Here is a 24,462-nt window from a genome sequence, read left to right on the forward strand (position 1 = left end):
TCTCTTCTCTTTACACCCCAGATAGATGGTTTACAGGCTTTACAGATGTTTATTGCCATGTAATCTCCTCGCTATCCTGGCTAGTTAACCTCTCCCGTTCTTGGACCTATCATTTCAGAATGCAGCCCTCCAGCACTTATTCATCCGGAAGTCATTCCGTCCTTTCAAATGCCTGCATTGTGGAAAGGCGTTCCGTGACAAGGACAAGTTAGACCAGCATTTAAGGTTCCATGGACGGGAAGGGAATTGTCCTTTGACCTGTGATATCTGCAACAAAGGCTTCATTAACAGCAGCGCCCTGGAAAGTCATATGAAGTTCCACCTGGACCAGAAGACTTACTCCTGCATTTTCTGCCCTGAGTCCTTTGACCGCTTAGACCTGCTGAAAGATCACGTGGCCATCCACATTAACGATGGCTGCTTCACTTGTCCTACCTGCAAAAAACGCTTTCCGGATTTTATCCAGGTGGGTTTCGTGGAGGATCAACAATAACATCATTTATGGGTGCTGTTTCATGCAATTCGTTCCTTTATACTGAAATGTCTGTCTGTCTGTCTGTCTGTCTGTCTGTCTGTCTGTCTGTCTATCTATCTATCTATCTATCTATCTATCTATCTATCTATCTATCATCTATCTATCTATCTTATCTGTCTTATCATCTGTCTTATCTATCTTATCTATCTATCTTATCTATCTATCTATCTATCTATCTATCTATCTATCTATCTATCTATCTATCATCTATCTTATCTATCTATCTAATCTATCTATCTATCTGTCTCTTATCTATCTGTCTGTCTATCATCTGTCTGTCTATCTATCTATCTATCTTATCTATCTATCTATCTATCTATCTATCTATCTATCTATCTATCTATCTATCTATCTTATCTGTCTGTCTTATCTATCTGTGTCCTGTCTGTCTGTCTGTCTGTCTGTCTGTCTGTCTGTCTGTCTGTCTGTCTGTCTGTCTGTCTGTCTGTCTGTCTGTCTATCTATCTATCTATCTATCTATCTATCTATCTAATCTATCTATCTATCTGTCTCTTATCTATCTGTCTGTCTATCATCTGTCTGTCTATCTATCTATCTATCTTATCTATCTATCTATCTATCTATCTATCTATCTATCTATCTATCTATCTATCTATCTATCTATCTTATCTGTCTGTCTTATCTATCTGTGTCCTGTCTGTCTGTCTGTCTGTCTGTCTGTCTGTCTGTCTGTCTGTCTGTCTGTCTGTCTGTCTGTCTGTCTGTCTGTCTGTCTATCTATCTATCTATCTATCTATCTATCTATCTATCTATCTATCTATCTATCTGAAATACCACTCCTGCAGCATCACAAAATCTCCAGAACTGGCTTCCAGGTGCTCACTAAGAAAGGATTTCTCAAAATGACCATCAGATCATTAATATTTTTTTACATTATTATTATTAAGACTCTCTGATGCTAAGGAGTTAGACATTCTACTCTCCCTCCCCACCTGAAAAGAACTCTGTTCCAACTGCCACTTGGGTGTGGACGTGGCCAGCGTGTGACTCATCCGGTCTGTGTTGAGTTAGACTGAGGGAGAGAAGAGGATAAGATAGGAGAGGCCTCGTGGGGCAAGCCTGAGGGAGGGAAGGGGAGAGGAGAGGATCAATGGGGCCAGCCTGAAGGAGAGCCGGGGATAAGATAGGAGAGACTTCGGTGGGGCAAGTCTGAGGGAGAGAATGGGAAAGGAGAGGCTCATTAATTTTCAAGCTATATTGATTTATCAAGTCCAATCACATAGCTTCGTAGCAGAGCATGGGTATCCAGCTAGCCTGCAATAAGATCTCAATTTGTAAGTTACACATTCTTTTCTTTCTACTGAGATCCTTTTCAACATGGGGAAGTTTTGAAATGGATTTTCCCGTTGACTGTTCCCAACCAGGTGAAAAAGCACGTCCGCAGCTTCCATTCGGAAAAGATTTACCAGTGCACAGAATGCGACAAGGCTTTCTGTCGGCCTGACAAACTGCGACTTCACATGTTGCGGCATTCCGATCGCAAGGACTTCTTGTGCTCCACCTGCGGCAAACAGTTTAAGGTAGTACCTCCGAAGATCAGGGATGGGCAGCTGTGGCAATATTTACGACCTGCGGACTTCAACTCCCAGAATGCTCTCTCAGAAATTCTGGGAGTTGAAGTCCGCAGCAGTGGTGGGATTCAATTTTTTTTACTCTTGGTTCTGTGGGTGTAGTGTGGCTCTTGTGGGCGTGGCTTGGCTTGGTGTGGGGGCGTGGCAGGAGAAGAATACTACAAAACCCCATTCCCTCCCCATTGCAGGGCAAAGATACTATAAAATCTCCACTCCCTTGCAACCCCACTAACCTGCTTTCCAGCTCTGTTCTCCTGTGCAGGACAACATAAGAAGACCAGTGGTGGGTTTCAAAAATTTTTTTAGAACCTCTTCTGTAAGTGTGGCCTGCTTTGTGGGAGTGGCTTGCCGGCCATGTGACTGGGTGGTCGTGGCCAACTTGTAAAATGTGGTGAAACTCACTTAACAACGCTCTTGTTTAGCAACCACCAGAAACTCTGGCATTTGAAGCATGCAAGTCTTAAAGCTGTCAAGTTACAAGACCCTTGCACCCCTAACCCTTTAGAAAAAAAACCCAGGGGTGTTCAAAGTTGACAGCTTTAAGACTTGTGGACTTCAACTCCCAGAATTCCTCCTCTCGCTCTTCATCTTGATGATGTGCAGACGGGCGAGGGGAGGGAGCTGGAACCGGTTCTAAACGGCACTGTAGTTTTGTGGAACTTCTTCTATAGAAGAGGTTAGAACTGGCAGGAACCCACCTCTGATTAGAAGACTCAACTGATTAGCTGGGACTTGGGAGGCAGCAAATAGATGGGGGCGGAGCCAGCCAGAGGTGGTATTTGCCGGTTTACCGAACTACTCACAATTTCCACTACCGGTTGTGGCTGAATACCACCTCTGGTACGCAGGTCTTAAAGTTGATAAAGTTACCCACCCCTGTTAACAGGTTCTTCTTATGCAGGAAGCAATAATAGGTTGACGTGGCTGGTAAGGCTCTCTTTTTTCAGAAAATAAGCCATCTGTCAACACCGAACTCACGCTGAATTTGGCACAAATGATACACGCCTTCTTGCCTGATGCACGTGCGCAAGTGCGTGGGTCGTGTTTTGGATTAGCAAATTGGGAGCCAACAGTTTGGCGTAATGGAAAGACACATTTAAAATACATGACTGATGAGTGAGTCAGCAGTATGAAGCCTCCAATGGAAATCACAGTGGTAGTATTCTGCTGGTTCTTATTGGATCGGGTGAACCAGTAGCGGCTGCTGCTGGAGGCTCCGCCCATCTACCGCAGGAAGCGGTGTGCACGAGCGTAGGGAGCTCGCACGTTCACATTTGTGAATCCCGCCACTGGGAAGGCACTATCCCAGACCTGTTTGTGTTGTTGCACACTTAGGCATCTTACCGAGAGATCAGGAATGGGAGATTTCATTGACCAACAGCCTTGTGAAGCATGGACAACGATGTGAAATTCTGGAAATGGGATTTCTAGACTATCTGAAGCACCCATAGGTCGATCTTTTATCATTTAGAGATGTCTTAACAGTGAACTGAAATTTGCAAAGGAAGCATTGGCTATATGCTTTAATATATTTTGAAGATGTAAACGTATCTTTTTCTATGCCATTCCCCTTACAGTCATAATCATCTCAATTTATATTCCTCAATGTTTAACATGAATCTAAATATTCTTTAATTTATCTTAAGTGTCTTTACGACTGGAAGGATTCCGGTCGTAAAACCGATCCCAATTTCTTTTAATATTTTTTGTGAGCATTGTGGATGGGTTGATTAAAATTCTGTTATCCGAACAAATTCAACGGAAGTTTTAACGAATGTATTTTCTTGCTTTTATTCATGATTAATTTGCTTTAGAGGTCAACTTTTACATTTCCTATGTGACCACGCGTTTCCCTTTTCTCTCCACTCATTCTTCTTTCCCATTATTTTGATTCTTTCCCCCATCCCCCCCCCCCCCAGAGAAAAGATAAATTGCGAGAACACATGCAGAGAATGCACAATCCAGAAAGAGAAGCCAAAAAAGCTGACCGAATTAGTCGCTCCAAAGCCTTCAAGCCCCGGATCGCCTCTACGGATTATGAGAGTTTTATGTTCAAGTGTCGCTTGTGCATGATGGGTTTCCGAAGACGAGGCATGCTGGTTAGTTAAGATATTCCAGACTCCTCACACAATCCTAGCCTGTGAATCTCCCACTAATTAAAGGTGAAGGTTTCCTCTGTCCAACTCTGGGGCATCTGCTCGTCCCTTGTTTCCCAGCTGAGGGACCCAATGTTGTCTGAAGACCTTTTCCGTGGTTGTCAGCGTTCCAAGTAATACCCCCATAGCAAACAGGACTCCGAGGCAGAATGGTTCCTCAAAGAACAGTTTTACTTGGAGATATCTTATTGGCACAGACTGGTGTGAAAACCGACTCTGAGAGTTCCCCGTTGTTTTCACGTCTTTAAAAAGTGAAAGTTTCCCTTTCCTCCCAAACGATAAGTCACGTTGTCCAATCTAGGTGCTGGCCGATTGCCTGGTTACTTCTCTCCTCCTCCTCCTCTCTCCAGCCAGTTGTTGGAATGTCCTTGGTTCACAAGAGAAACTATTTTGTTTTGGCTACAAAAGCCCAACTGTCTCTATTCCTCACCTCCAGTGTGGCGACACTGAAGCTTAAAAAATGGCCTCGGTGGGGGTAGCTTCAGGGTGGGCAGTGGCCACGTGGCCATCCTGACTATATGCCAAGACTCACGGAATGCTATCACTTTCCCACCAAAGTAGCTATTTATCTACTTGCGTTTGCATGCTTTCGAACGGCTAGGTGGGCAGGAGCTGGAGCAAGTGACAGGAGCTCATCCTGTAGTGCAGCACTTGGGTCCCAAACCCATGTCTTTAACCACCGAAGCACCATATGCTCTGAATTAGACACCTTTTTATAAAAGCATTCTGTATGTGAGCTTGAAGTTTTTTTTTTTTTTATTATTATGAGCAAGGGTGAACAATCTCAAAGGCTGAGACTGCATGCAGAATCAAGTTCTTTTTGGAGTTGAAAAGGCTCTTGAAAATGAACCATTGTTGTCCTCATGCTTAAGTTGGCCATCCCATATTTGGAGCAAGAATTATAGGAATATCAAGCAAAATTACATTCTTACAGAAACACCCTTTGTTGTTTCTCATAAATATTGCTTCTATGAATTTATGGCACTTGTGCTCCCGTCCTTCCTAGGCACATTGGAGCTGCTTCTGCAGTATTCTCACAAATACCCTGTGCCAATGGTTAGATTTAAGAGGAGGATTTAAGACGTCTAACCATGGATTGGAACTTCGGATCTTGAGATCCTAATACTATACCCCATCCAGGCACCATATTATTTCTTAAAATAATCAATGCCTGAGAAACGAGAAAAATACTTGACTTACAAACAAAGCATTATTTGTAGCATGGTGTGAATAGGTTCACAAAGAGCTGAAAACAGCCAAGAGTTCAATCTATTCATCAAACAAACAAATTACCAGCGGCCCAGTAAAATCCAACCAATAAAAGATTATATGTTTAGCGGTAAATGCTCAGAGACCCCCCTGTTCTGTGGGTGTTTTAGTTTTGCTGACAACTGAATGGGGATAAGACAGATGTGAAGTGCTTTCCTTTTTTTTTATTATCTTAGGTGAATCATTTATCAAAAAGACATCCTGATATGAAAATAGAAGAAGTTCCAGAGCTAACACTGCCTATCATCAAACCTAACAGAGATTATTTTTGTCAGTACTGTGATAAGGTATGTAATGAACCCATCTCCGTCTCGGTTGTATACAGGTAGTCCTCGACTTACAACGGTTCACTTAGTGACTGTTTGAAGTGACACCGACACTGAAAAAAGTGACTTATGACCCTTTTTTCACACTTATGACCATTCCTGGTTACGTGATTTACATTCGGATTCTTTGGCAACTGATTCACATTTATGATGGTTGCAGTGCCTGGGGGTCCTGTGATCCCCTTTTGCGACCTTCCGACAAGCAAAGTCAATGGGGAAGCCAGATTCACTTAACAACCAGGTGACTAATTTAACGCCTGCGGTGACTCCCCTAACAAATGTGGCAAGGAAAGTCGTAAAATGGGACAAACTCAACAAATGTTTCACTTAGCAACATGAATGGGCTCATATTGAGCTCAATTGTGGTCGTAACTAAAGGACTACCTGTACATGGAATTAAATGTAACCAATTTGGGGATTTCCTTCCTTCCTATTGATTTATTATTTGCTCAGAAGAACCAAAAAGAGAAATTACTAGGACTTCTTACGTACTTCTTTACTTCCTCGGAGGCCGTTAACTTCCTTTGAATTATCATTGGTTGTCACCAGGGGTGACATTCACTTACTTTCCCTGCCGGTTTGCAAATGTGAGTGCATGCGCCCCGTCCATGCATGCACTCAGCCTTCCACGCATGTGCTTTAATCGTCTGTGCGGCTTGCACGCATGCATGTGGCTTGAAAACGTGCCTAAATAGGATGGCGTAGAGACGGGACGGGTAGGCGGGCCCACCCACGATTTCAACTCCTGGTTGGAGTAAACCTGTAGGAACTGGCTAAATACCACCTTTGGCTGCCACAACAAGAGAAAGAAAAGATGAGCTGATGAGAGAGATCTACGAAGTGGCCCCTTTCACAAAGCAGTTGTGGCATAGCTACAGATATAACATAGCAACAAAGATGATTAGGGGACTGGAGACTAAAACATATGAAGAACGGTTGCAGGAACTGGGTATGTTTAGCTTAAGAGAAAGAAGGACTAGGGGAGACATGATAGCATTATTCCAATATCTCAGAGGTTGCCACAAAGAAGAGGGAGTCAAACTATTCTCCAAAGCACCTGAGGGTAGAACAAGAAGCAATGGGTGGAAACTAATCAAGGAGAGAAGCAATTTAGAACTGAGGAGGAATTTCCTGACAGTGAGAACAATTAATCAGTGGAACAGCTTGCCTCCAGAAGTTGTGAATGCCCCAACACTGGAAGTCTTTAAGAAGATGTTGGATAGCTATTTGTCTGAAACGGTATAGGGTTTCCTGCCTAGGCAGGGGGTTGGACTAGAAGACCTCCAAGGTCCCTTCCAACTCTACTATTGTATTGTATTGTATTGTATAAACCAGAACTAGCGTGATCGCACCTCTGTGTTAATTCAGGCAGAGAACAAATGTGAGACCTCGTGTTATTACAGGAAATGCAGCTCCAGATCTCATTATTTTCTCGCTGCTTCATAGCTTCCTAACACGTCTGTCGATGTAAACACAGAAAGGAGTAACCAACCAATCTGTTTCTGAGTTGCCACATAACAGCTGGTGGAAGTAGAAATTGTCATCCAGGGGTCTCCGTGCAGTTGGGTGTTCTGACTTAGGCTTCCCCAGCAGCACAAGTCCTCGTCCCGATGAACCCCTTTTGTTTAATTCACAGTGAACTCCTCTCCAGCAAAGTCCCCTCTTTAAAAGAGAGTTCACAATTACCTACCTTTATCGGGCTTGGAGAGTGGCCAGGCTGATATCTTTCAGACAATGCAATACTTGGCAAGAATGCGGGAATGAACTAATTGTCTCCTGCAAACTCCACTCCCCTTTCGCTCCTCTTTTATTTCCTCTGGGAGGGGCCATTCACCATCCATCTGTGGCCTTACTCCCAAGTCGACCCCTGTTTTTTAGCTGTTCCCTTCATCTGGCAGCTCTGCGCATGCACACACTGGGAACAGGCTCCAGCTGTTCATCTGCCTCACTGATGCCTGAATCCAAAGGCAGCTGATAACCGGCATATGGCTCTGGCCCCCTCTCTGCCTCCGACACAGAGCCCTCCTCAGAGCCTCCCCCAGACTCCAGGCCTGGCCCATGCTCCTCCCCAACCTCCTCACAGTCCGAAACTTCTGCTCTGCTGGCTGCTGGCGGTGCACAGTTGGCTGAGTGGCTAACACTGGACCTTTTTTAAAGGAAGTGATTCTAGGGTCCTTGATTCATCTTTCTCTTCTAGGTTTATAAGAGTGCCAGCAAACGGAAGGCCCACATTTTGAAAAACCACCCAGGCGCAGAACTTCCTCCCAGTATCCGAAAGTTGCGTCCAGCAGGACCAGGAGAGCCAGATCCAATGCTGAGTACGCACACACAGCTGACCGGAACCATCGCCACACCGCCTGTTTGTTGTCCTCACTGTTCCAAGCAGTATAGCAGTAAGGTATTGCGGATATGTGCCTAACACCCAGATGTTTTCATGTACCTACTTCACCCTAGCTATTTTTTTTTAAAAAAAATCCTGTAGTAATTGCATATACTTCTATGGGAGGGATGCAGTGGTTCTGTAGTTAAGACGCTGAGCTTGTCGATCAGGAAGGTCGGCAATTCGACAGTTCGAATCCCTAGTTCTGTGCAGCCGAGTGAGCTCCCATTACTTGTCCCAGCTTCAGCCAACCGAGCAGTTTGAAAGCACGTAAAAAATGCAAGTAGACAAATAGGAACCACCTTTGGTGGGAAGGTAACAGCGTTCCGTGTGCCTTTGGCACTGAGTCATGCTGGCCACATAACCCCGGAGACGTCTTTGGACAGCGCTGGCTCTTCGGTTTTGAAATGGAGATGAGCACCGCCCCCTAGAGTCGGGATCAAAAGACGGAAAGAGGGAGAAAGGAGACAGGAGAGGGAAATAGAAGGGAGGGAAAGAGCAGGAGAGAGGGAAGGTGTGGAGAGAGAGGAGAGGAGAGGGAGAGAGCTAGGGGAAGTAGAGAAGAGAGAGAGGGTAGAGGGAAGAAAGAAGGTATGGAGGAGAAGAGAAGGCGAGGAGGAGAGCTGAAGATGAAATAGACTATAATATGGTGTATGGAAAGCAGAAGAGCAAATAAAAATTGAAGAGGCTTAATGGCAAAAGGAACTGATATATTATTGAATACTCAAAAAAATGCTTGTTAAAATGTACTGGTATACTTTGGATTATATTATATGTATCATTAAAAAAAAAAAACTTTTAACCAAAAAAAAAGACGATTTCATGCCAGGCTAAGAGAAACAGTAAGTTTAGGTTGATCTCCACGTATGGACTGCTGACTATATTTTGACCTGACCGAGGAATCCAAGCTGATATTCTTATCATCCGATAATAACATTCCTTCTTTCTACTTCTGCACAGACCAAGATGGTGCAACACATTCGCAAAAAGCACCCGGAATATCCTCAGATCCCAACGAACACAATCCACGTGCCACTCACAACCGCAGTAATTAGTGCCACTCCTACTGTCCTAACTGCTGACAGCACTTCGGGGGAGACCGTTGTGGTAAGAATTCAGGGATGCTCAGTATTTGGAAGATAGTGTCAAATAAAATAGCCAGAAAAGGCCAACAGATTAGGGTGTTATTGTTTTTTCACCTTTAGATACTAGGATGCAGTGGTAGGATCCAGCCGGTTCGCACCTATTTGGGTGAACCGGTTGTTAACTTTCTAAGCAGTTCAGAGAACCAGTTGTTGGAAGAAATCTCATTTTGTTTTTTCCCCCACTTTACAAGGCTAATCCTGTAAGGAAGGCAGGAAGGAAACACTCTGGTGTTGTTTCTAGCCTAATCTTTATTGCCCTGCTTACAGAAACTGCCTCACTGGTTAATCTTTATTACCTTATCCCGGTTAATGTCAGGGTTCCAAATAACGTCCAAAATTAAATCAGAGTCCAAGGCAAAGTATTGCTCAAAGTTCCAATTTATTAAGAGAGTCACGTTGGCACATTTGGGAAAACCCGAATCTGAAAGCTTCCTGAGGTTTCCCCACCCAGTTGAAAGTTCAAGATCTTGTCCCCACACCCACAAGTCCATCCCATGGTCCAACCTTCCACTGCCATGCTGGCAGTTCCACCCATCCAGTTCCGGTCAGGCTCAGAGATGTAGAGAACAAAAGATGACCTTGGCTTTCTAGAAAGGAATTTTATTTTGACAACATCACATTCTACTTACTATTCCCCCTCCCAATTCCCCACTAATGAAACAGCATAGTAGAATAGAATATTAGTGGGCCAGGCCAAAGATCCCAAAAGGAACCGGCTGCAGGCCTGACAATTACATAGTAATAGCTAAGGCAAAGCGCCCATCGACCTGAGTGATGTTGAGTTGGCCACGCCCACCCAGTCACGTGACCACTGAGCCCCGCCTACTCAGCCGGTCATTAGTGCAGAGAACTGGTTGTTATATTTTTGACTCCCACCACTGCTAGGATGTACATATACAATTTAAACAAGGGATGTCAAACTCAAGGCCCGGGGTGCGGATCCGTCCCATGGGATGATTAGATCTGGTGCCGCCCTGGAAACAGTGAAGGATTGGCCCGCAGTGCCTCTGCCAGCGAAAACGGAGCTAGGGAGAGCCACAGGCAGCCCTTGTGAGCTATGTTTTGCTGGCAGAGGGTTGCAGGAGGCCGTCGCAACCGAAAACGGAGCCCAGGAGCCCATTTTCGCTGGCAATGATGTCGAGGTGGCCACCCCCCCCAGCCATCCCCCTCCCACCCCCATGATCAAATCCAACCCTGATGCAGCCCTAAATGAAATCGAGTTTGACACTCCTGATTTAAACTATATAACAATCTTCCTTTCCCCGTTTCCCCCCTTGTAAAGACATCGGATTTGTTGACTCAAGCCATGACGGAGCTGTCCCAGACTCTGACCACTGACTACCGGACCTCGCAGGGTGATTTCCCACGCATTCAGTATATTCCTGTATCGCAATCCACAGCTGGCTTGCAACAGCCCCAACATATACAGTTGCAGGTTGTGCAAGTGGCTCAGGTGAGTGGTGTTTGAGTTGTGTTTGGATTTCCTAGAAGGCAGAGGAGTGGCTTGTGACAGCGAAGGCGCTGAGCATCTCAGGAAGCTAAATAACAAAGGAATAGCAGTTATTCCCAGGGAGAACATCAAAGGGTCTAACCAGGATCTGGATGGGGCAAGACAAGATGAGATTAAATCCAACCAGGACACAACAGGACAGTTTCTAAGTAGCAATCCGTATTGCAAAAGGTGTCCTGTTAATTAAGAACTCCCTAGCAAGAGTCTGTGAAGTCCTCCAGGTGATGGTTGTCCCAAAGGTGCTTTTTCAGAAGGCAACTGGACTTTCTTGTTTTTCTCTGAAAACGTTTCACTTCTCTTCCAAGAAGCTTCTTCAGCTCTGGATGGATGGTGGGGAATGGAAGGATTTACACTCCTTGCAGACAGCTGGTCATTTGCGTCCTTTTAGAGAATTATTGAGGCCATTTGGAGGTTTATCTGTGTCCTCAGGGTCACCTGAGAAGAGGTGCAAACGGGTGTGGAGCCTTTTTGGAACTTGCTGAAAGGACTGGAGATAGATGATGATATCGTATCCCTCCACCTCTGTTGAGAGGGGACTGTTTAATTTTGACCCAGATGGCTTCTTTGAACCGTCTTTCAAACCAGTGGCTCTCTCTGTCCAAAATGTGGACTTCGCTGTCTTCAAAAGAGTGGACTTTGTATTTTACATGCAGATGGATTGCTGAATCTTGTCCTGGTGGGTTTGGGCTCCTATGCTGTGCCATGCTTCTTAGAAGAGATACCAAAAGTTGAAGCCAAGCCTTTGAGAATATAAAACTGTTCCCTGCCAGTGAGTGATGGTTTATCTCTGTCATGTGGATTACACCTGGAAAGCAGGTGTTGGCACAAAGCTTCTTCTTCTTGATCTTTTGGACAATTCATCCCAAGAGAACTGAACTTTTGCAGAAAGAATTATACTGGTTGACTTTTAAGACTTTTACCACTGAGACCGCAATTCTAAAGTCAACTTGGACATAACATGTTTTCTCCTGATCCCTAGGCTACCTCACCTCATCAGACCCAACATTCCACTGTAGATGTTGGTCAGCTACACGACCCTCAGTCATACACCCAGCATGCTATCCAGGTACAGCATATCCAGGTCACCGAACCAACCTCTGCAGCCCCATCATCTTCGCAGGTAGGCCACGCAGTTGTTTTATAATATGTGCATGCTCCTCTAAGATGCATAGACAGCTTGAGGTAGCAAATAAGATGGTTCCTTAAAGGTAAACCACTTAGAGAGGACTGTAAAGCACTGTGAAGCGGTATATAAGCCTAAGTGCTATTGCTACCAGTGAATAGCCCAAAGTCCTGTGCACAAAATTTTATTTTGGAGATAGCAATAACATTTAGTGCTGTACAGTTCTCTCTGAGCAGTTTACAGAGTCAGCACTGTCTGGGTCCTCATTTTACCAATCTCAGAAGGATGGATGGCTGAGTCAACCTTGAGCTGGTCAGGATCGAACTGCTGGCAGTCGACAGAAGTAGCCTGCAATACTGCATTCTAACCACTGTGCCACCACGGCTCAATGAGATGATGCAATGTTATTTTTACATTTCGATAAAATGCAGAAGCTTGACCCTAGGTCAGTGATGGCTAACCTTTTTGTCCTTGCGTGTCAAAATCGTGCTCGCATGTGGCACGCATGTGCCCACACCCAATAATACAATGTGCCCCGCCACCCTGTGTATGTGTGAACAATCCCCTCCCCCGGTGCAGCCCCCACTCCTGCACATGCGTGCAACACAGTGGTGGGTTTCAAATTTTTTTAGAACCTCTTCTGTAGGTGTGGCCTGCTTTGTGGCAGTGGCTTGCAGGCCATATGACTGGATGGGAGTGGCTTGCCAGCCATGTGACTGGGTGGGCGTGGGCAACTTGTAAAATGTGGTGAAACTCACTTAACAACGCTCTTGCTTAGCAACCCAAATGTTGGCTCAGGAACTCTGGCATTTGAAGCACGCAAGTCTTAAAGCTGTTAAGTTACAAGACCCTTGCACCCCTAACCCTTTAGAAAAAAAAAACCAGGGGTGTTCAAACTTGACAGCTTTAAGACTGGTGGACTTCAACTCCCAGAATTCCTCCTCTCACTCTTCATCTTGATGATGTGCGGGCGGGCGGGGGGAGGGAGCTGGAACTGGTTCTAAATGGCTCTGTAGATTTGTGGAACCTCTTCTATAGAAGAGGTTAGAACTCGCAGGAAGCCACCCCTGGTGCAACCCCAAACAAGTGTGTGACCTCTCACACTCCATTTTGGGCCTAGCAGGCCTCCTTGAAGCCTCCTGGGACCAAAACCATGGGAACCTGCCCCCCAGGCATTCGTGCATGTCTCCCGCATGTGCACCAGATACGAAAATCAGTGAGAGATGGGAATTGTAGACCAGTAACAAGTAAGTTTAGTTCTGCAGTTCCTGGAATGCCTTCTCCTTTGTTACTCCAGGTGGGCAGCCAGCCCTTAAGTCCTTCCCAACCAACTCAGCAGGAGCTCAGCCCTTCCCAGATACAGACAACTCCCTCCGCGCAAAGTCAATCACAGGCAGGTTCTTCAGTCCAGCAAGCCTATCTTCCCAACGCCTGGAACTCGTTCCGCACTTACCGTACGTACCAAATATGCTTAGTGACGCTCTTTCGCTTCTCTGTAAAAACCACTTACACCTCATTCCCAGGGGTGAAATCCAGCAGGTTCTGGAGAACCGGTAGCAGAAATTTTGAGTAGTTCTGAGAACCGGCAAATGCCACCTCTGGCTGGCTCCCGAGTGAGGTGGGAATGGAGATTTTGCAGTATCCTTCCCCTGCCACACCCACCGAGCCACACCATGCCCACAAAAAAGTTTGCATTTCACCACTGCTCATTCCCAATTTCTGAGCTATGATTTGATTGGAGAGAAACAAAACCTCTCAAGTTCCTTGATATTTGATGCAAGATTTCCTTTTTCCAGCTTTGGGCTCCACCCTCCTCGCATTTTTACTCCTCTGATCCATGGGGCACTTTCGGAGTGGCACAGATGTAGCCTAGAGGTGGAACTCACACCTCATGACCAGGAGGTTGTGAATTCGAACCTAGAGAGGCAGACATTTTTTCTCTCTGGGCACGATGAGAATATATATCTGCTGAATAAAACTCCGCATTGGTGACAGGAAGGGCATCCGGCCAGTAAACGCTCAGCTCCATTCAGTTGCCCAGACTCCACCCTGCAAGGGATAACGGGGTCTTTAAAAGGGGAGAAGGAGGATCCATGGGGCAATTTTGCATTTAATTACGCAAATACATGCTGACCCTATTCAACTCTCTATTCTGGGAGTTGAAGTCTACAGGTCTTAAAGTTGCCAAGATTGGACAGCCCTGCTTTAGCATGTCAATCATCTCTTGTTAGAGATAATGAACAGGATTCTCTCATCTTTCCCCCACTCCAGCCTCCGAGATTCAGATGATGACAATCCCTCAGGGCCAGTATGTGATCGCAGAGACAGCCGTGGGTCCTCCTGTCACAACGGTGACCACAGGACAAGTCAAAGCAGTTTCCCAGGTAAGAAGCAAAAGAGCAACCTTGACTGGGATGATTAAATATGTCAAGGCTTTTGAATATGAATAGTTTGGAAACGAAGGGACGCGGTGGCTCAGTGGCTAAGATGCTGAGCTTGTCGATCAGAAAGGTTGGCAGTTCGGCGGTTCGAATCCCTAGCACCACGTAACAGAGTGAGCTCCCGTTACTTGTCCCAGCTTCTGCCAACCTAGCAGTGCGAAAGCATGTAAAAATGCAAGTAGAAAAATAGGGACCACCTTTGGTGGGAAGGGAACAGCGTTCCGTGCACCTTCGGCGTTTAGTCATGCCGGCCACATGACCACGGAGATGTCTTCAGACAGCGCTGGATCTTCGGCTTTGAAAGGGAGATGAGCACCGCCCCCTAGAGTCAGGAACGACTAGCACGAACTGCCGAACTTTCTGATCGACAGGCTTAGCCGCCGAGCCACCACATCCCATACATGTCTATAACGAGAGTGAATTTATGCGGGTTTCTTCCCACCCCTCTAGACGCATTATGTCATCGCTGAAAGTCAGCCCGAGCTGGAAGTCAAGCCAAGCCTGTCTCTTTCTAGCGGCGTGGAAGTCGATTTGTCTCAGACACCTGTTCACGCCGACTCTTTGGACTCGCAAACGGCCAGCGAGCAGCAAACGACACAATACATCATTACGGCCACCAGCAACACCAACGGGGTCAGCGACCTGCACATCGAAAAGCCATGAACTCAGTTCGCAGCACGAAGGACATTTGAAATCTTCATCCCGAATCGCGAAAAGGCATCCAAGAGCTCTTGGACAAAAGTATATTTGTACACCTTGAAGTTCTACCTTCTACCCTACAAGCCGAGGCTTTGCAGAGTTTCAGATCTAAATGAAACCCAGGCAAGACATTTCAGGACCCCACCGTTCTTCTGGACCCCGTGAACAAAAAAAGGACACTAAGCCTCTTCTAGACCTCTCCCCTAATTGATTCCCCCTTCCCCCAATTTTCCCAATTGTGGACCGATTTTCAGCAGTTTGCTGAGCACACAACCATTGGCGGAGTCTTATCTCTCGTGTACATTTCAGTTGCTTACATTTCTTTCGGCGTTATGATATATTTTTTCCTCTCCAAGTTGCCTGTGAAAGAAGAGAACACGCAGCTTTTGAAAGGGAGAATAAAATAAAAACGCGTAGCCTGGAACCAAGACTCGATTACAAGCCATTCTTTCCTGACTTTTTGTATGACAGAGAAGACGGTGAAGCTGTGAAGCTGTCCGGGAGCAGTTAAATTATTAAGAATTAGAGATTGTTGGTATGGTTGGGATACCCCCTGTTTACATAACCATCTGCACTGCCCAAATATTTGATCCTAAGGAGGACAAAGGAAACTAACCCTAATGAAATCCGAGGAGTATGAAAAACACACACAGGGTCTGAGACTTTTGTGTCTTTGAGTGTGTTGTCTTTACGAAACAGGGATCCTTCCTTTTCTCCTCAAAACCAATAAAAAGGCTGTGTGATGGTTTAACCATGCGCGATGGCTTTCGGTGTGTTGATTAAGGTTGAGCATGAGAAGGAGGTGAATGCAGAACAAGCCAAAACTTGTTTCTTAGGCTTGTCCGTTGCTACCCACAAGGACACTCTGTGCTTTACTGTTAGGAAATAAGGTATGATCTCTTTCTCTTCTGGAGACATTGCGATGCTGTAGCCTCAAATCTTAGCCTCCCTTTCTTTTCTTTTTTTCTATCTCTTTTCCTTTCTTCCTTCCTCCCTTCCTCCCTCCTTCCTTCCTTCCTTCCTTCTTTCTCTTTCCCTCCCTCCCTCCCTTCTCCTGTTTGGAAGAAATGTCCATCTGGGTTCAGATCCAAGTGGGAAAAAGGACACTGGAAACATGGAGACTGCTTGGAAAGATGGTTTAACGGTGGACAGGGCCACATGGTTTGAGACGCTGGGGGGGAGGGGAGGGGGGGGAGGCTCACGTGCCTTGAGGATTTTGAAGAAAAAAGGGAAGAGATGCTGAGAGTGCCCTGGTTTTATGCCCTCTCTGGGGCCCCGTCTTGGAGTTTCCTGTTCCTGTCCAAGAAATGGCTGTCCATTGGCTGTCTGACTTCCAGGGCGGGGTGGGTGGGTGTCTTAGCTAACTTTGTAGGTTGTCTGTCTTTTGAGTCCAAGTTTGGTTGAGCCTTGCTGGATGGTGATATAATGCAAGGGCTTTGGGATCCCTATTATGGCTCTGCCTGAAGTAGGTAGATCTTTGTTATGTAGAATAGACTGGCTCAGGCCTTAATGGCCCACTGACAAAGGTGGGTGGGGCAGGAAGCTTCTTTGTCTTTAAAACATGTTTCTCCTTTTCTCACCCAGAGAAATATAATATTCTGCCTTTTAAATATTTCCTAAAATATTTCATTTGTCTAGGAGAGGGCTGGGTCCTTCCTTCCTTCCTTCCTTCCTTCCTTCCTTCCTTCCTTCCTTTTCTGCCAACCCTTTGCTATAAGCTGGATGAAACATTTCTATGGCCTGTTTCATGAACTGAGTGCTTTTTTCGCATTAGGGAAACCACTGGCCTCGGTTGTAAATCATTTTCATAAGACAGCAACAAAAGCTATCTCAACATATGGTCGAACAGAAGCCACCAATAACTTACGTAAATAAGATTTATTATTCGGATAGACAAGTTTGCAGGCTTTTTATTGTAGCTTGTGCTGCAGGAAACGTACAAAGGATGAGAATATGTTTGATAAATGGAAGATTTTGAAGATAACCGTCATTTCTTTTGAGTTTTGTTCCTATTCAGACTTGCAACATGCATTTATTTAAAACCAAGAGGAAAAAAAAAAATTTTTCCGGTTGCTTTGCTAAGGAGATCAAGAGCGCAGTAATGCTTACCAAAGGATATATGCTAATTTTTTATTGGTTCCCCTTGCATTTCTTCTTGGGATGCTATTGTGAAATACAGTAGATTTATTCCAAGCACTAAATGTATTTTCTCCAACCTCCAATAAATGGTGTATGGCACAGAGCAGCTTTTCCTGTCATTCTAAGGAGGAAATTGATTTAAATAGCAATAGACGCCCCACAGTCATACGCAGTCAAACTGATTGCTCCAAAATGTGCTTGACAATGTCTCCTGTAAACTAATTCCAGTGAGACATCATCCTGCAATAGAAACTGGAACGGGAGAAAAAAACAGACGTTCCTTAAATTGGCAATAATTCTGATTTATTTTGTAGCGAAGGGGTTTTATTATCACTAGTTTATTCACTCTACAGAGACAGTTAGCTGTAATCACTTGAATACTGTGTCATTATAACCGGGGAAGTTTCAGTAACGTAAATGGTTCAAATTTTACTGCCTATTTAACAAGAGGTGGATACTAGTATAAACAATAAGTAGAAAACTTAAACAAAAAAAAAACCCACACAGAATTTGTTTGCAAAACTCTTGCCTCTCGCATTTCCAGAATGTAAACACTTTTGTACTTGACACCAAAGCGACATGGACAACCTTGTTATTCTTACCCAAGTCATGCTGTCTAAGTAGATGTCAAGTAAAGACAGCTTATTGCACACAAATGCTCACAAATGGTGCTGGTTAATTTCCAGTCCGAATTTCTTGTCCGCAGTTCCCCTCAGTCCAGGTCCCCCGGTGTTGTGGCACACCAGCGGCCAGCGGATCTGGCAGCAGATTTGGACAGTGAGGAGGTTGGGGAGGAACATGGCCCAGTCCTGGAGTCTGGGGAAGGCTCTGATGAGGCCTCTGTGTCAGAGGCAGAGAGGGGGCCAGGGCCGTATGCCAGTTATCAGCTGCCGTCAGAGTCAGACATCAGTGAGGCAGAAGAACAGCTGGAGTCTGTTCCCAGTGTGAGCATGCAGAGAGTTGCAAGATGAAGGGAAGAGCTACAGAACAGGGGTCGACTTGAGAGTAAGGCCACAAGTGGATGATGAATGGCCCCTCCCAGAGGAAATAAAAGAGGAGCGAAAGGGGAGTGGAGTTTGCAGGAGACAATTAGTTCGCTTAATTGGTTCGTGACTCTCCGAGACTCCTTGCCAGGTTTTGCAGCTACCGGCCTGGCAGCTCTCCAAGCCAGATAATATCTGTAAATCCTTCCTTGAAAGACTTTGTTGGATGTGAATGAGAAGAATTCACAGTCAATTAATAAAAGGGGTTTTTGTTGGGACAAGGAGTTTGCTTTCAGAAGTTGTGGGAGCTTCATCACAGGAGGCTTTCAAGAAGAGACTGGACTGACAACTGTCAGAAATGGTGTAGGGTCTCCTGCTTGGGTGGGAGGTTGGACTAATGACCTACCAGATCCCTTCCGTCTGTTCTACTCTACTATTATTCTGTTCTATTCTATCCTATCTTATCCTATCCTATCCTAATTCTATTTAATTCTATTTGCACTAGCACAACCTGCAAGTCTTGGATAAGCATTGATTTTAGATAAGCATCATGCAAAGCCAGCCAGTTTTATTAGCTCGAGGGAGAGAGAGGGCACGGATTGGTGGCGCCCAGAAAGTTGGATCAATTCTGGACGTCCGTCAATCGCCCAGTTTGTGCCGCCCGCGCATCCCTTTCTATACCAAAAGCTCCGCAAAGCAGGGAGGGGGAAAAATGCTTTAAAGCTCGCGCCTGCGCAAGGGAGACCGCCTCACGCGGAAAGAAAGAGTCCGGGCATTCGGCACTTCGCGCATGCGTGCGGTGCGGTGAGGAGGGGAAGAGGCCTCCGGTACTCGGGCGCGCATGCGCACTCCGCAGCAGCAGGCGCCTGCGACTGGAAAAGCCTCACGGGCTCGAGCTCGCGCGTGCGCGCTCCACCTCCCGTCCACGCCTCACTTTCCCTCCCCTCCTCACTCCCCGTTCCGCGCGTGGCCGCTGCCGCCGCCGCCGCCGCCTTTCCCGCCGCGACCTGGAAGCGGAATGCGGGAGGCGGGGCCAGGCGGAGGAAGTCCGCGCAGTCGCCGTCGGGGTGCTGAGGTAACCCGGGTCGCAGGAGGAGAGGTGGGATTTGGGGAGGGGTAGAGATCCGGGTGGGGCGGATTGTGTGGAAGGTGGGGGGGGGGCACGAAGGTGTTAGACCCGTTCTCGACACCCCCCCTCAGCTTTTCCCATGTGCAAAAAAGATCCCCCTGACTGCCAGCTGAGATTTCTATTCATCTTATCATGATCATTATTATTATGACCACTGCTAGGATGGTCCTCTGAGAAGAGGCTAATTTTGCCTCAACAGTGGGTGAACAATCATGTATTTAAGTCCCAAAGGTGATTTTTCAAGAGGGAAATGAGAAAAAAATAATAATGTACTTAAGTCATTTTTTTGTGGGGGGGGGAGGGTTTCTGCAGGAAGAACCCCCCCCCAATATTGATTGTTTCCCGATTGCTTATTTGTACCCTATGATTATCATTAACCTTACGATTCTTGACGAATTTATCTTCTCTTTTATGTACACTGGGAGCTTCTGCACCAAAGACAAATAAATCCCTTGTGTGTCCAACCACACTTGGCCAATCAAGATTTCTAGTCTATTCTATTCTCCTTGCCCTGAGTTTAGCTGGGTTGACCCCATGGTTGCAAAAACAACAACAAAAAAAAGGATAAAAAGGAGATTAAAAGAGGAAGAACAACAGCAAGGAGAAGGAGCAGATAGGAAGAAGAGGAGGAAAATAATAGAGAAAGAGGAAAAACTACAGGAAGAGAAAAAAGCAAGTGAGAAAAAGGAGAAGAAAAGGAAAGGAAAAGGAGAAAGGAAAAAGAGGAAGGAAATGATAATAGAAAAACTAGAGAAAAAGGAAAAAGCAGGTGAGAAGGAAGAGCAGAAGAAAAGAAAAAAAGGAAGAAAAGATAGGAAGAAGATAAGAGGAGAAACCAGAGAAAGAGGAAGAACAGATTGGAAGGAGACAAGAAAAATTAAAAAAAAGATACAGTCAAAGAATAATCTTTCTTTGAGGTTTTAGTGGGGGTTTTCTCTTGCAAGATAGCTTATCATAAAATTGTTCTCACTGAAATATGGTCATTGATAGAACACATTTTTTTTACAATATGAGTGAAGTTATATTTGCATAAAATTAACCTTTGAAGATATATTCCAATTTAAATAATTATGTTCGTATACTTAATCTTGGATCATTGGGGTACTTGGCATTTTACTGTTTCCTCTTTTGTTTTTCTCCCCTACCAATGGGGAAAGTGAACAGAGACACTGGAAAACCACCAAAGGTTTGCTCGCTGTTTGTTTTTCATTCTTTTTTAAACACATTTTTATCTTGTTTATTTGGAAAGTCTTACCTCTCAAAGAAACTCAAATGGACATCTCATCTAAAAAAAGAGAGAGAGCTGCAAAATTGGGGAGTATTAAGAAAAGGCAAAGAGATCAATTCTTTAGTTAAGGAAAGAAGTGATTCGGTTCAAACTTATTGTGTGAAATATTCAAGTAAACATCTGATGCAGAATGTAGAATAGAATTACAGAGTTGGAAGGGACCTTGGAGGTCTTCTAGTCCAACCCACTGCTTATTCAGGATTTAATCCAGAAAGAAATAAAGTTCAGGTTAATTTGATTGTCCTTTTCTTGGCTATTAATTTTAGGTTCCTTTTTTTTTAGTCTGGCAGGGAAGATACAAGACAACAATTGTTCTTTCTCTGGCCCATATAAAGAACCAGCATAGCTTTTTCTGTGGCATGGCTTTCTTCCTGGGGCTTGGAATAAATAATAAATAATAAGGAATAAAGAAAAGAAATAAAGAAAAAGTAATTAATGCTGGGTAAACTTTGCAAAAGGATAATGAATTCATATATAATGCACTGCAGCAAGGAATATGCAGTATATCTTTATTCCTGTTTTAGTAAGTTGAATTGCAAAAATAACTTTTGAATTAATGTTTCTTTTTGTTCAAGTGGTCCCCTGGTGTATGAAAGATGGACTCGCTGGATCATATGCTCACTGATCCATTGGAACTGGGGCCAACTGGGGAAGGAAATGGCACCCAAATTATGGAGGATTGCATGCTGGGATCCATACGCATTAGCCTACCTGAAGATCTTTTGGAAGATGTGAGTAGACATCCAAGTAACAAAGCAAAAATACGAACCAAACAGTTATCATTGTTATCTTCAGAAATATTAAATTAGAAAAGTTAAATCATGACACGTTCTGTAATTTTAGGAAATAAACATTTTTGTGTATCAATAACTGGATCAGGATCATTTATTGAATGAGTATCACTTCCTCTTGTCTAAGTTGTGTTTCATTCTTAGAATCACTTGCAAATTCAGGGAAATGGATCAGACATAAGAATAATTGCTTGAATAATAAAAAAGAGATCAAATGTCTATTTCCTTAGTATAATTCTTTGTTTGGGTGACTCTTTTGGTACCTCTAAAACATTCAGGTAGGGTACAAATGGAAAATCTTTATTTGTAAATAACGTCCAAAATGTAAATACACTGCTGTCGAATTGATCATTCAGAAAAGTAATGTGGTAGCTTTTTTTCTTTTCCTTTTTTTTTTTGCAAAATTAATAACCATGGTTCCAAAGGTTCTTTAGAAAATCTTCTGGCTTTTAGAAGGGAAAGTTGTTTGAATCTGGATTTTGCATACAGTGCTACCTTTCCCTCAGCCAAAATTAGAGGCTCAACCTAATGACCAAATCTCTATCTTACCTTACCTCCTTCCTACTACTCCTTCGTGCGTCCTGTCACATTGAACATTAAGAACCAATTCTGTTTTCTCCATTTTGGGGTTCATACTGTGGAATGAACTAATTGAAGCAGTCCTCTTCTAGCTACTGCTTAGGAATGAGTTCGAAACAGATTTTCCCATGGATTTTACCAGTACTTCTACCATTCCTGTTTTGGTTTATATTTGTCATGTTTTAATAAATATTTTATTGTATCTTTGCAAACTCTCCAGAGCTGCTAAGGGAATAAGCAGCATTTTTTTTTAAATGAGGGGAAAAAAAGCTTTTCTTATCTTTTATTCCATGTGTTATATTTTCTGCAGCCTGAGATCTTTTTTGAAGTTGTCAGTCTTTCAACCTGGCAGGATGTGTTGGTGGATTCACAGCGAGAACATTTAAAAAAGTTTTTGCCCCGCTTCCCGGAAAACAATCCTGATTTCCAGAATAATCTTATCCTGTCCCTATTTAATGGAGAGAACTTCCGATTTGGAAACCCACTTCATATTGCTCAAAAACTCTTCCGGGGTCAGTGACATTTCAACATATGCTTTTAGAACTCAACTTTGTGCTTAGCTTTAATGGCTTGTCTTGTTTTATACTGCATGTTAAAATAACGCTTGCTTATGAACCATTCTTATATGGGACAGCTATATAAATTTAGACGATAAATAAATCTAGCGTCATGTCTATGGAGTTTCTCAGTCATCCAAGTCATGGTTGTCCCAGAGGTGCTCTGAACTTAAGAAGCTTCTTGGATAAGAAGCAAAACCTCTTCAAAGAAAAACAAGGAAGTCCAGTTGCCTCTTGAAAAAGCACTTTTGGAACAAATCTAGCTTCAGAATCATTAAAGATGCAAAATAATGAGTTGTTACCGTGTTTCCCCGAAAATAAGACAGCGTCTTATTTTCTTTTGAACCCCCCTCCCCCGAAATAAGCGCTTGGCCTTATTTTCAGGGAGGTCTTATTATTTTTGAGGTGCAGGAGGCGGCGAGCGCATGCGCTGAAATAAGCCCTACCCGAAAATATTTTGACGCATGCGCTCTAAAGCCCGATTGGACTTATTATCTGGGAAGATCTTATTTTCGGGGAAACAGGGTATTAACTAAAAAGTAACATTTATATGAACTGCTGCATAAGGTTGAACATATTGCTTCATGTTTCAAGGGTTTCCAGGTGCTCTATGTCCAGATGATATATGCTAGCAATGGCGAACTTTTTTGGCCCGCGTGCCATAAGCAAGGGGAGCGCAGGGGGGTCGTGCGCGGGCATGCCACACCCATAATGCAATGCGGGACCCCTCCCCCCTGTGCGCATGCTTGGGACCCTTAAAAATTGCCAGTTTTCTTTGTAATAGAGCCTTTTCTTCACTGGTTGGTAGGATTAAACAAAATAAAGCAACAACCTGAATGTTCTTCTTATAGATGGACATTTCAATCCTGAAGTGGTGAAGTACAGACAGCTTTGCTTCAAGTCCCAGTATAAGCGCTACCTCAGTTCCCAGCAGCAGTATTTTTATCGATTGCTGAAACAGATTCTTGCCTCCCGGAATGTAAGTATTGGAAGGCACAATTGTGGGGGAGGGTGTAGATCTTAAACTCTGTGTCTTGATCACCCGTTGCCTCGTAGAACCCTAGATCTCAAGAACAGTAAAACTAGAACTGCAGACTTACCGCTAATAAGGATGTAGCATCTGAAGTTGCCTTTTTCACGGTGTCTGTTTCAGCATCTGTTAGAACTCGCTAAGAAGGGGGGGTCGGATCTGGCTGTCAAGAGAAAATACTCAGCGGCTGCCTATGCTGCTGAAGAACGAGATCGACGAACGCATCGGCGATACCTTAAAATCCTCAGGGAAGTTAAAGAAGAATGTGGAGACACCACCCTATCCTCTGATGAAGAAGGTACTACTAGTGTGGATTTGGTGGATTAATTGAAAACTTCAGATAGAGGATAAGACAATATTTCTCAGCTGTGGCAGCTTTAAGATGGGGGGGGACTTCAACTCCCAGAATTCCTCAGCCAGCAAGACTAGAGATGAGCGGTCAGCATCCTTTGATGTATTCAGGGCTAAGATAGGTAATTGTCAAGAGTGTTTGCCGAAATTGTCTACTTGTAGTGTTTTTCACGTGTTTTAAGGCAGAACGTGCTTTTTGATCAGGGTTCTGAATGGGTTGCTACTCTTCAGTAATGTCCACTTAAATTTCCTATTCAGCTTAGGAAATAAGCCCAAATCTATTTCTCTCAATGTTTTTAGACCGAAGTTACTGTTATAGAATGTTATTTATTTTGAAGACTGTTACTTTTTCTATTGTTGCAATCAACTTACTAAAATAACATTGTTTCCTTAGCATTAGAATTAGAAATAGATTTAACATAACATTCCTTATTTCTTT

The 24,462-nt window shown here is 44.3% G+C and overlaps 3 protein-coding genes across 8 annotated transcripts in view; 2 read left to right on the plus strand and 1 right to left on the minus strand.

The window, feature by feature from the left end:
* Window positions 1-15,932, plus strand: part of PRDM10 (PR/SET domain 10) — a 46,950-nt gene extending 31,018 nt beyond the window's left edge. For all 3 annotated transcript variants that reach the window (XM_081961348.1, XM_081961349.1, XM_081961350.1), the window contains exons 12-22: window positions 119-466; window positions 1,921-2,076; window positions 4,047-4,226; window positions 5,729-5,839; window positions 8,076-8,276; window positions 9,219-9,365; window positions 10,686-10,856; window positions 11,893-12,033; window positions 13,334-13,490; window positions 14,308-14,420; window positions 14,928-15,932. In XM_081961348.1, coding sequence (XP_081817474.1) covers window positions 119-466; window positions 1,921-2,076; window positions 4,047-4,226; window positions 5,729-5,839; window positions 8,076-8,276; window positions 9,219-9,365; window positions 10,686-10,856; window positions 11,893-12,033; window positions 13,334-13,490; window positions 14,308-14,420; window positions 14,928-15,140 — 1,938 coding nt within the window. In that variant the 3' untranslated portion in view covers window positions 15,141-15,932. The remainder of the gene's footprint in view (window positions 1-118; window positions 467-1,920; window positions 2,077-4,046; window positions 4,227-5,728; window positions 5,840-8,075; window positions 8,277-9,218; window positions 9,366-10,685; window positions 10,857-11,892; window positions 12,034-13,333; window positions 13,491-14,307; window positions 14,421-14,927) is intronic.
* Window positions 1-24,462, minus strand: part of ADAMTS8 (ADAM metallopeptidase with thrombospondin type 1 motif 8) — a 489,092-nt gene that overhangs the window by 284,130 nt on the left and 180,500 nt on the right. The gene's annotated exons all lie outside the window — the stretch shown is intronic.
* Window positions 19,127-24,462, plus strand: part of NFRKB (nuclear factor related to kappaB binding protein) — a 30,001-nt gene continuing 24,665 nt past the window's right edge. The window contains exons 1-5 of one of the 4 annotated variants that reach the window (XM_081961355.1): window positions 19,127-19,373; window positions 21,291-21,446; window positions 22,438-22,597; window positions 23,494-23,621; window positions 23,796-23,970. In XM_081961355.1, coding sequence (XP_081817481.1) covers window positions 21,312-21,446; window positions 22,438-22,597; window positions 23,494-23,621; window positions 23,796-23,970 — 598 coding nt within the window. In that variant the 5' untranslated portion in view covers window positions 19,127-19,373; window positions 21,291-21,311. Of the gene's footprint in view, window positions 19,398-21,290; window positions 21,447-22,395; window positions 22,598-23,493; window positions 23,622-23,795; window positions 23,971-24,462 lie in introns of all 4 variants that reach the window. The other 3 variants (XM_081961354.1, XM_081961353.1, XM_081961352.1) reach the window with 3 other exon arrangements.

This window comes from Natrix helvetica (assembly GCF_964273705.1).
Source record: "Natrix helvetica genome assembly, chromosome: 8".
Lineage (NCBI taxonomy): Eukaryota > Metazoa > Chordata > Lepidosauria > Squamata > Natricidae > Natrix > Natrix helvetica.